The 11,797-nt window shown below is 41.9% G+C and overlaps 2 protein-coding genes across 2 annotated transcripts in view; one reads left to right on the top strand and one right to left on the bottom strand.

Annotated features, from left to right (window-relative positions):
* Window positions 1-86: 86 nt before the first annotated feature.
* Window positions 87-4,393, top strand: LOC110987277 (LRP chaperone MESD-like). The gene is made up of 3 exons (XM_022249861.2): window positions 87-559; window positions 1,150-1,385; window positions 2,466-4,393. The coding sequence occupies exons 1-3, from the start codon at window positions 323-325 to the stop codon at window positions 3,004-3,006; spliced, it is 1,014 nt and encodes a 337-aa protein (XP_022105553.1). The 5' UTR covers window positions 87-322; the 3' UTR covers window positions 3,007-4,393.
* The window catches only part of sin3a (SIN3 transcription regulator family member A), a 29,364-nt gene continuing 21,649 nt past the window's right edge, over window positions 4,083-11,797 (bottom strand). The window contains exons 18-24 of the mRNA XM_022249857.2: window positions 11,494-11,624; window positions 10,452-10,638; window positions 9,063-9,232; window positions 8,450-8,632; window positions 7,599-7,771; window positions 6,524-6,935; window positions 4,083-6,103 (exon numbers count right to left, since the gene is read on the bottom strand). Of these exons, the coding sequence (XP_022105549.1) occupies window positions 5,855-6,103; window positions 6,524-6,935; window positions 7,599-7,771; window positions 8,450-8,632; window positions 9,063-9,232; window positions 10,452-10,638; window positions 11,494-11,624 (1,505 nt within the window). The 3' untranslated portion in view covers window positions 4,083-5,854. The remainder of the gene's footprint in view (window positions 6,104-6,523; window positions 6,936-7,598; window positions 7,772-8,449; window positions 8,633-9,062; window positions 9,233-10,451; window positions 10,639-11,493; window positions 11,625-11,797) is intronic.

Below are 11,797 nucleotides of genomic sequence, written 5' to 3'. Positions count from 1 at the left end.
GGTAGACCGCTGGCAAAGGTTAGTTCTCATATTCTTCATCATTCTGAGACGCCTGGGTATATTTCGTTTGAAAATATGCGTATTCGATAAGAAAATCCCCCACACTTGCCGTTTGAACGTCTTGCAGATAGGTCCCCATGCATGAATACACTTAGTCCGGCCAGCCCCATAGTCTTAGCCAGTTCATTTCACGGCTGGATGGTCTTAGGCAAACACGTGTCTTGCTCCCAATGAACCGCTTGGGCAAGTACACGTAATCCTATTTGCGGATTGGTCAATGAACAGAAATTATAATAATACCCCCGCTGTATTCTAACTGTACATGTGTACTAAAGTAGTAGTTTGCGGGCCAATGCGGGAACAAAACACGATGACTGCAAACAGACGACTTCTCATTCTTCCACTTCTCGTTGCATTTCTCCTCCTCTCGTGCTTGGGGGTTGATTCTGGACAGACAGATGGGGATCAAGACATAAAACAAGACACAAAACCGAAGAAGAAAAAAGATATACGCGATTACAACGATGCTGACATGGAACGACTGTTCATGGAATGGGAGGTGAGTTACCCATGGAACTATGGTTGGTTGTTCGAAACCTATGACCAGTTTGACATGCCTGAGTTGGGCTTTGCATCTAGAAATATGCTCTGTGTATGGAAGGGGAATGACATGAATGAGGTCTTGTTAGGGTATCAGGAGAAGGCTTTTCTGCAAATGTTTCACCCAAGAAAAGAAAGGTTTTCCATCATGCCCAGTGACTTATGAGATAGTTGTTGGGGAAAGAGTGCCATATACCTGTATACTGGTAGGTACCATGTATAGGGATGCCACTTGACACCCTGTACACAAACCCTATGGGACTGGTCTGAAAAATGTGTTTTTTGTCCAAAGCTTTTGGATTTTTTCCTCCTAAATTGAACTTTTCTGGATATGTTTTTGCTTTATAGGTCACTGTAGGGAACAATTACTGGCATCTCGAACTCTTCCCGTTGTTGGCATTTGTGAATCATAAAGCTCATCTGCATACAAATATGCATTCCGCCTCATCTTGCGAGAACCCTAATTTGGGAATCATGCTAGTTTCTACCCATCTCATGCTGCCGTCTTTTTTGTAACGATTCTTCTCATTAGGCCTAATCTTTTTTCAGGAACATGAGGATGAACATGACCCTGATGACCTTTTGGAGCATGAGCGACCTCCTCCCAAAGTTGACCTGTCCCAGATTGACCCCAGCAACCCTGAGTCAGCAATAAAACTGACCAAGAAGGGCAAGACTCTCATGATGTTTGTCACGGTGGCGGGAAACCCGACTGAGGAGGAGTCAGAAAAGATCACCAACCGCTGGCAAAGTATGCTGTTCAATGCAAACTACCAGTTCAAGAGGTAGGCTGCCAGGCTGTGGTGTGTCCCCAATTCTTTTTTTTATGTTTTTTATCACTACAGTGCAGCATGTACCCACTTGTGGATCTTGTCTGAGTAACTAGGACTCTACAAATCGCCCATTTTAACATTTGGTCATTGTTGTGCAATGGTTGAATCCAAGTACTCTCCAAAAGCTTTCCCTTGCATCAACTGATTCCACCATGTCCAAATGTTATAATGAGTGATCCGTAGAGTCCACGTTACTTGGACTAAGGCAGATCTAGTGGTGGGGGGGATGTTGTCACCCCAGGAGACATGCTAGCATTGTTTGTTTCATTTTTAATTACGAAATAATCGGCATTATTCCAGAATAAAACTACCATCTGCCAAGGGGAGGGGGTTCCAGATGAAAAATTCCATTCTCCCCAAACCATGGACTAAAGACATGGACACATGTATGTCACTTCATGTACCATGTAAGCCACTGTGCTGTGCTAATTCACTTTTTCATTTTGAATAATTGTACAGAAACCTTATTTTCTCATCTCACATTCAAGCCATTTTGTTTAATGAAGTCCTAAATGGAGTGTTTCAGTGATGATCTCCACAATCCCACTTAATTTGAGCAAGTGAATTTCAAGCTGGAGGGCTGTTACAGTTGCATCTATGGTGGCATGATCAGTACACAAATTGTGCTCTATTTTATTTTAATCTTCTGTGGCTCGTGTTTCAACTTTTATACCTCAAGTCCATTCACCTTTTAGAAGCATGGCGGACACAATAGGAGGGCGCTATTTGATCTGGGTGAAATTTTTTGCGTTTATTCCAAATTTACCCACTTCAAATAGCGCCGTCCTATTGTGTCCGCCATGCTTCTAAAAGGCTAATGAGAATTTACTCAGTAATTTTGAAATGCACTGTCAAAGCCCTGGCTGACACTCTTTATTTTGGGCGTTATAATGTCATTAGTTTAGTTCATGTTCAAGAAAACTTACGGTAGCCAACAGCTAGGCAGGTTCAGAAAGTTTTTAAAAAACTGCACAGAAATAATAGAGCTAACGAAATAACGTTTGAGTAACCTTCATGTTTTGATTTGTCCAGATATCCAGTGAGCAGTAATCGAGCTATCTTCCTGCTGTCAGATGGCAGTTTGGCCTGGGAAATCAAGGATTTCCTCATCCAACAGGATGAATGCGAAGAGGTCACCATTGAAAGTCAGGTCTACTATGGCAAAGGATCGGGGAAAGAGGTAGATGGGAAAGCCAAGATCGTTGGCTTGGATGACGTCGGAGACGGTAAACCAGACAAGAAAAAGAAGAGCCAGCCAAAGGCGGCCAAACAGAAGACGAAATCTAAGGCTTCGTCGGGCAAGCCAGATGATTCCAAACAGGATTCTAAGAAAGATCGCACCAGGACAGTCGAACCAACCAAAGACAAGTCGGAGGAGAATGCTACGGGCAAAACCTCAAAGAGAGACTCAAAAGAAAGCAAGAAGGAAGACAAAATATTGTCGGAAGATGTAGAAAAAGACAAGGATGGCATCTTCTTCCAGCAAAATGATGAGGACACAGGGGACAAAGAGCTTGGTGATCCCACTGACAAGGCTAGCGCCGAAAAGGACAAACAAAAAGAGGAATTATAAACCCAATTACATCAAAGGCAAAGAAAAATAACATTAGCCTTTAAATGTTGTGGCAGGATTTTTCTTTTACTTGCTCTATTGGTGCAGTGGCATTCCCAACAACTCTTACAATATCCAAGGATTTGGGTGATTCTCTTTTTGCTTATTTCAGAGGCTTTGGCAGTGAATACTCAGAATATTAGCATACCTTGAAGTTTTTTACACTCATGTTTTTTACTTTCATTTGTCCTTTTTAGGGGGTAACCCTTCAAGGTTTAAAAATTACTTTCACTCGGATGCAAATCAACAATTCTGATGAAATGTTTGCAGTAAGTATGTGGGTGATTCACAACAGTGTGCCTCCATGAGTTTGCAACACCGTGGTCAATCACAATAAGCGAAATCTGTCGACACAGTGCATGTATGGAAACGGTTGACAGATTTCACGCATTGCGATGGGCCAACGCCTTGTAAACTCTTGGAGGCGCACTATTGTAAATCGCCGGTATTGAAGTTGAGGGAAGATGTTCAGCAGTACTAAGAAACCCACCAAAATAATTTTCACCCTTCAAGAGAAAGTAAGCACTTAATTTTGAAGTACATGGAAATTTGCTTTTTCTGTTGAGTTTTTATAAATAGTAATCTTAGATTTTATTATCATACAAGTGGACATGGCTTATTTAGATTTAATACCTCAAATTATTAACCTTTCTTGTCCCTTTGGATTTCACAGGGTGTTATCTAGTTTTCTAGTTCAACAAATCTTCAATTGAAAATGCTTATTACTGGTGTTCGTGGCCACCACCACAAAAGAAGTACGTTTACCCTAATGTAACCATGAGTTCTGGCGGAGTTCTTGAACATTTGCCTGCCTTCCATTCGTTTTACAATTTGCACGTGTTGTATATTTATTTGGGATTAGTTGATGGAAAATGATTCCATATGCTTGACAAAAGTGCCTCTAGGTACGTGAATTTCGTGCTACATTCAAACATTAAAAAATAAGAAACTCACTCTTGGTAAAGTCCACGCAGAATTGGGATTATGCAGAAACTGTACTTAGAGCATGAAAAAAATGCGACCAAACGTCACACTAGTTCAAATACAATATCTTGGTTTTATTTTCAGAAGTTCCTACACTGAAATACTTGTTTACTTTGTACAAATATCCCAAAAATATTAAAATCACTCCATTTCTGAAAATCTTGACACTTGTACTTGGAAGATTCTTCACTATGATGACAGTAATGCCCATCACGTTAACTTGTGACAAGCTCCTCTTGTACTGTTGACCGGAAGTTTCACGTTTCTTCCGGTCATCTTTGGAATAACTCCTTTCCAAATGAAAAACATCACCTTTAATAGATTTCAATAAATAAATACAGAATGGGACTTTTCCAAGTGTGAATGTTCTAGTTCAGGGTTTCATTTTTCCATCTCAATAACAATGATTTCTGGAAACTATTTTGTCGGTCTTTTCATTCTTGCTACTCTTGAAACTCGCAAATAACACTGGAACTGTAGGAGACGATCTTTGAGAGATTCGTCAATGTTTCACTGATCAGGAGATCAACAATTTCTATCGTGGCAACTGGGGTTACCCTCTGCCTTGATTTCAAATTTCACTGTACAGAACCCAACAATTGGCACAGGGAAAGTTCTGTTTTTGGCAGCTTATATTGGGTCTGGCAATTGGATTTGGTTGGACTGTGATTCAACAAGGCATTTAAAAAAATCAACCGATAAGCTCTTTGTTGGGAAGTCCTCGGCTAAATTGGGGAACAGAATCAACAAAAGAACATTCAACAAGTGGACCCAAACATGGCACTGCCTGAAATGTAACATGGTAGTTTTCTGCTAAAAATTGCCCCCTCGCCCCCCCTCTGGACTGAGGAAAATTGACAAATCGGAACTCATGAACACGACCTAATCTAGAATGTTCCAACTAAATCTATTGTAATCCTTCACCTAGAGTGAAATGGAAGTGATAACCAATACAAACGATGAACTTTTTACAATACTCTTTAAAAACCTCAGAGGAGAGAACTGAGTGACAAAAATACACAGCACTATTTTCAAGTTTGTAATCGACTTGGACTTCAACCCCCATTTGTTGTGAAAATAACTACAATAAAATAGCTTTTCAGAGCTGTACACAGGCAACATCTCAAATCCCTAGCCAATTCGTTTCATCAGCTTTTCGTCCTCAAAGTCAGCTTTTATCAAAACTGAACATTTAAAAAAGAGTATTCACACATTATGGCTGAAGCTAGAACCTACATGTCGGTTTCAAGTACACATTCACATCTACACTGTCAAAACGGAGCCAATTTTCTGGAATCGTGACAGAAACTCTACAGAAAAACTATAAAAAATGTGTTGATTACATTACATGAAGCTACAAATGGAATACTTTGTGTTACATTAATTTTAGTTTAGTTTGATATCAATCGAAGTCACGTCAAAAGTTCTGTACACTGTTTCTTTTTGTCCTTCAAATGTATTTACAAGGAATAAATGGCTATTTTTGTTTACAAAATATTCACAGACTGAGAAGTATTGTGTGTTTTGACAGTCGGTGACAGACAACGGCATGTTGGACACACCATTACCTTTTTTTTACTCCTGTGATTTGCGAAAACCCACAAAAGACAGTGTCAACTATTTGCCTGGCATTTCGTCTCAAATAAGATTTGTTTACATTTTAAGTGATGAGTCACAAACATGCTCCAAGGCTCACATCTCCTTCACTGATACATGACAAGCAATCCTCTTTGTGACGGGGAAAAAATATGAGACACGTGCCCTAAATCTCGTCAGTCTTTAAATATTGAATTTCAGGGGGAGGGTTATGAAGTGCGAGCCACTTTCAGGAAGTACCACTTCCCGATACCTTTGGGGGTTCCGTCTCATAGTAGTCAACAATGAACTTCCGCCTAATCCCATTGGCTGATTTGACCTCTTTGACGGTGGTCTCGCAGGGCACAAGATCGTCCACTTTCCCCAGGAACCAGTTCTCCACATCGGCCTCCTGCCGTCTGCTGATGTGGCTGCTTTTCCAAGCATCCAGGAACTTGTTGAAACGGGCAGCCAGGCGCTCTGTCACCCGCCAATGTGACTGAAACCAGAGAGACAGAATTATTGGTACTAGTAAACCCTGGTGTGTGCTCACTGGTCAGGAATACTGAAAGGTTACTGATAGCCCTGACCATCCTAGATGCTTCGAAATCTGCCAGGTTTTGGAGAATTTACAAACTTTATAGCAAAATTTCCCCAAGGATTAGGGAGAAGAATCTCATAACAAATGTTGAAATTCTATATTATGATGTACTTCTCAGCTACATTCAGTAACGTGCAGAACAATTAGGGCTCTCTTTTCCAATTTATGAGAACTTACTGGAAATCTTGTTATCAACTCCCACCATTTGAGTCAAGTTTTACCCCAAATGTTGCCAAATAGAATTAACCTTTCAACCATCAAACTCCTTTAAACGATCTATACAATTCTACAGAATGTTCAAGAAGTGAGGTCACTTACTTCTCTGGCTTTCTTGAGTGCAGTCCTCCTGTACATGTAGTCCTCTGAGTTAACCACATAGACCATCTTGTAGGAGTTGAGGTTGAACTTGCACTCCATGTTGTTGACCATGTCCACGCCTTCCAGCGGATCCACCTCCTTCTTCTCCGCCCCCTTCTCCTTGGCCGGTTTGGCCTTCTCTTCGGTCGGACTGGGCTCCTCCTCTTCTTTTTGCCCCGCCTCCAAAGGGGGCGTTCCCTCGTCTTTGGCATTTTCTTTGGCCTTTGTCGCGTCCTCCTTCTCGTCCGTGTCCTCAGGTTTCTTGTCCTGATTGGGCTTGTCGGCTTCCTCAGTTTTCTCCTGACTGTTGTCAGCCTCTGAGGGGCGGCTTTCCTCAGTGACGGCTTTCTGCTGCCGTGTCCTTCGGATATTCCTAAAATCATGAGAATAACCGCACCCGACACAAAGTACCAAAATCAGTCACTGAATTGATTGTTGTTGCATCCATACCAAGACATTTGTGGTACAGTTTCAATGGACAATTTGGTATTCATCAACGAAATGCTGCTGCAATCTGCCCTATGAAGTTGCACAGTACAATTGGTTGAATTCTTTACTCTGAAGACCAATTTCCTAATAACAATTCCCATCTTCAGCATAATGAAACCAAAACAAAACATTTCTGAAGTCATATCCTTCACCCTAACAGTCCTCAATCCTTCATCTGTTGGAGGACTGAGGACTGTTAGGGTTAAACAAAACCATCACAGCTTCATTAAAAGAAGAAACTACTCGCCAAAGAACTCAGCTAATGACTTACAACTAAAATAGATAGCGGTGTGATCTTAAGGTACCCAGTCAAAAATCTCTCTTCTGACAAGCACCTCTGGACAAAAGTATTGACAAATTGGGAGGAACCACTGACACTGGGCTGGATATCTCAGTTGGTAGAGCACCCATGCTGTATTGAGAGGTCGCAAGGTCAAACCAAGTTACAGTCAATTTTTTCGCTCATCATCTTTGTTTCCCAGTACGATTGAAAAAAAAGCTTGCTAGAACTGCCGAGGCTCACCCCCAGGATCAACCTGCCACCCACCTGGTCAGGAAGACGGGCTTTTTGGCCAGCTGGTCCCTCAGTTCTGCCGAGGTGTCCTCGCCGTTCACAAACTTCTCCACGTAGTCTGACCACTTCTCGACCTCCACTGGGTCATCGCTGTGATCCTCCTCTGTGTCCAGAAGCTCAATGGTCAACTTCCTGTCACTCTTATTCTGTCATATGAAGGAGAAAAAACTTAACCTGAATGAGAAATCTCCAGACATAGAGCAATTTATGACTTAGTGAACTTTTAAATTTCTTTTATTTTCCCCTACAGGGCACTCATTTTGTTCTCAACTGATAAAAATGAGTTCAACAAAAATGAGCTTAGCATTAACATTAACCTCAACTATAAATTTTTCCCAAGAGGCTTTCTGAATCCTCCCAAATCCTGACATCTCCCAAGCATTCTGAAGGATCTGCTAGGGTCAGGGTTTACTCATGGGCGAAAACCTGATTAGACAGAGCAAAGAAAAATCAACTTGACATGAAAAAGTTGAAACCTACTTGGGCTACACCACCAAAAGCACTGTTTTGTTATTGACCATTTATCAGCCTCAAGATGGACCAAGAGAGGGTGTAATTTTCCAAGTAACAGCAGCTCCTTTGGTGTGAACTGCACGTCACTGGTTCACAAACAACAATAAATTGCATGCATTGCGGCTGCATCGCTACCAACCAAATTAATTGCCTACCAACATGACTCTTTTCAACCAATGAGGGGGTACTTCTGCTCAAAGCGGAGCAACCCACAAAAACTCAGTTGCCTTCTCATACAAAGCCACTTGATCAACAAATGTTGTCAAAGTTTGTACAGCCTACAGAATTCCTCGCTCAGGTGAGAGACTCACATAGAGGACTTTGAAGCAGTTCTCGTCTGCCAGCAGCTGCTCTGCCCTCCGCTGATACGCTGACTCGGCACTGAGGCGGGCCGCAGCCGACGAGTGTGATCCCCCAGCTCCTCCTGACTTCATCTCGGCCAGGTACTGCTCCATGACACTGATGCAGGTGTCCTCAGAGACAATGTGCTGCAGCTGTCACCATGAATACAATGCATATTCATCAGTTAATTGTCCAAGTGATGAATATGCAAGTACTACTTGTATTCCATGACAAGTATCCGAGCACCAGATAACCATGCATGTATCATCTTCTGCACTTTCCCTGTCGTATCGGAAATTCGCAACGAAAGTAAAATTTCCAAATCCCCCCCCCCAAAAAAAAGTTTGGTAAAAAAAACCTAAACTAATTCCAACTGCTGATAACAAAACCTTTGTTCCTGATTCTTGTACTGTACATTCTGTATTTATTACCCACTAACATTAAGCTGAAAATGAAACCTTTTGCACCACCGACTGAATCTTGGAAAAGCAATTGGGCAAGTTAAGTAATATTTTGAAAAAGCGACCGAAAGGTAAGGTCGGCAGATTTGTCATTCGTATGCAGCAACGGTTCAAAGCTCACCTGACGAACAATGTTCTGCACCACTTTATCCATGGTGAATGCGATGTACGCGTGAATCCCAAACATCTCACGAAGCTGGTCCTCAAATGCATTACTCTCCATGTTACCGTCAAGAAGATTACGCACCATGTCAAGGAATGCTGGGTAATATTCCTCAGGTTCAATCTCCACTGGTGAAGAGCACAGGACAGTATTGCAATATCAGTATAGTTCAGCCACAGTGTGTTGGAATCTCATTTGAACTGGCTGAGATTCATATGCAACTAAAGGCTTTAACACGTTGACGGCTGCGCATAATTTCAAAGGGACGTTTTGCCAAGCATTGTACGCATGCGCGCTTATCTGATAAGTACCTTTCAGGAGTCTATTTGAACATGAGCATTTGGTGGATGTATACCCTCACTACTACCAGCAGCGTGTTTATTGTGTTCTTTAGTGATGCTAGTCTATTCAATTTACGTTACAATAGCCTTTCATTTCCTACGTGTATACTCGTAGTGGCAGACTCCGGTACACCTGTTACTACAAGTATACTCGTAGTCAGCAGTCAATGTGTTAACAACTGTGGCATGTTTTTTCTCTGATAACTATCCACAATGTGCAAAGCTGTTGAGGGCAAATTGGGCTGTTCATGAGAGACCCATGATTGGATGAGTCTGCAGCTGTCTAACCGTGTCTGAATGACTTGGCTACAACTCGCAACAACACACATCTCTGTGGGAAACTGCTGTAGCCACTAGCCAGTAGTTTCACAGTATTCTTGACGACCAATGAGAAGCAACCGCCCTGAGTGCAATCCTTACACGATCTTGGAGACCCATATGACAGGATATGCCACAGGAGAGTGTTGCAGATTATGCGTGATCACTCAATCAGTGATTTCAAAAATAGAAACAGGTTTAGGTGGCAAAATAGACAATAAATTCTCCGAGTCTTACAGAGTGATCTTCATATTCACAGCACTACAGTTGATAGCATTAACAGAACCCACACTTCCAGATTTCATTCGGCCAAGAAAACTTCTCCACATGGGGCTCGGCAACATTTAAAAGTTCAAGTACACAATACAGACCTGCCAGCCAGGTCGTACTCCTTCCTGATGTCAGGCATTACCACAATAGATTAAAAGGTATTTAAATGAGCCTTCAGTTCATTTAGATTTTTAATCTATTGTGTGGTAATGCCAAAACTCAGGAAGGAGTACGGCATCTTGGCAGGTCTGATAATAATGTGCCCATTTCCTGAGAGTGGTGGATTATGACATCTTCACACGGCTCCTCCTACAACTTGTCTCTTGGGAGCTGGGGTCAACAGCTTTCATACAGAGTTGCCAAAGAGACAGTCAAATTCACAGAATGTAGCAAGGATTAGAAACAAGCCAATACTCACATGGCTGTTTCAGGCCCAGTGCCACGGCTGTGGACTCCTTTGCTGCCTTACGGTTAGGACCGCCCTCCGCCTTGGCGATAATCTCTGCCCTCTCGTACATCTTCTGCAGTCTGTCGCACAAGATGTAGTGCAGCCTCATGAACAGGTACCAGTTGTTATTGACAAAGAACAGGTGGTATACATCATCCTGGGGAAAATGGACAAGAGGTCAAAAAAGGATGCCATTCTCTTGAGCCTAAATCCTTGAATATGGTACCCATTCTAAACTTAAAGCATTTGAAGCAAGATATGGGACAGAGAGGACCCCCCCCTTTGTGTTGGTCATTGTTTGATCGGAATCTCAGGAATTCTTGACTGACTTTTAGGTGGGATGTGTTAGGTAACAATAGTCTAGAGTGTGTCTAGGGATTGGACAGGTATTGGGGGGGGGTACCCGTCCATCCCATATCTTACCTGGTATAACTTATAGTTGCATAAAAAAGAATTTCAGTCAAATGGACGAGATACAATCAATAATAATAAAGGTATTTAGGTCATTCCACAAGGTTGGGGCACAATTTGTGACAGTGTCCATTGTTACATGGGTTCCGTTAAAATAAACAGCTATTTCCCTGGATTCCAAATTATACATCTTGCAAGGCTGAATACAGAGATGTGTGTTACTTTCACAGAGTAAATGACCGACTCTACAGGTCATGACAGGTGGTAAAAGTTACTCGTGTAACAAGGACGCCGTCACAAATTGTGCCCCAACCTCATGGAATGACCCATTTATAGAGCGCCTTCAACATGGATTAAAGTGCTGCACATCAAAGGAAAAAGGCAATAAAACAACAAAAAGGCAAAGGTTTAATGACAAGGCTGACTGAAAAGGAATATCTTAATTAAGATTTTTCTTAAAGACTGCAGTTGAGCAAAGTATGTTCACATTAGATTTATAACACATTGCTGATTTTCAAAGTACGCAACTGCATGAGGCATGATTTTCTGATAAAGAGACATGAAATGACTGCAACTCCGAGAGCATTTATGTTTCACTCACCGAGTCCCAGGCAGTGTCATCACAGGGCCCGTTGGTCATCATGAGAGATGCCTTCTTGCTCTCTTTCTGTGATGAGACATTCTCGGATGGTGCGGTATCCATCCCAGCCAGAGCGATAGCAGCTTCAACGGCTACACACACAGAAAATCGGACTAATTTAGCCATCCACAAGTTGATTTTCAGTGTTGTGTGCTTTGTGGGTATTTCAATTACACTTCCACAAATCAGATTTTAAAACCTGAAGTAAAGCGCAACCAAAATGTAATATTTATTTCCTTCCAAAGTACGAGTCAGTAATCATTAC

The sequence above is a fragment of the Acanthaster planci genome, linkage group LG08, assembly GCF_054643075.1.
Source record: "Acanthaster planci isolate LZ-2023a linkage group LG08, COTS_SCS, whole genome shotgun sequence".
Classification (NCBI taxonomy): domain Eukaryota; kingdom Metazoa; phylum Echinodermata; class Asteroidea; order Valvatida; family Acanthasteridae; genus Acanthaster; species Acanthaster planci.
Note: the sequence above shows the minus strand (reverse complement) of the source record. Positions and strands in the feature narration are given on the sequence as shown.

Bases quoted from the DNA above. Each gene is read 5' to 3' on its own strand.
- LOC110987277 (XM_022249861.2), top strand. From the start codon at position 323: ATGTGTACTAAAGTAGTAGTTTGCGGGCCAATGCGGGAACAAAACACG. The intron at 560-1,149 runs GTGAGTTACCCA...ATCTTTTTTCAG, and splicing joins GACTGTTCATGGAATGGGAG to GAACATGAGGATGAACATGA. The intron at 1,386-2,465 runs GTAGGCTGCCAG...TGATTTGTCCAG, and splicing joins GCAAACTACCAGTTCAAGAG to ATATCCAGTGAGCAGTAATC.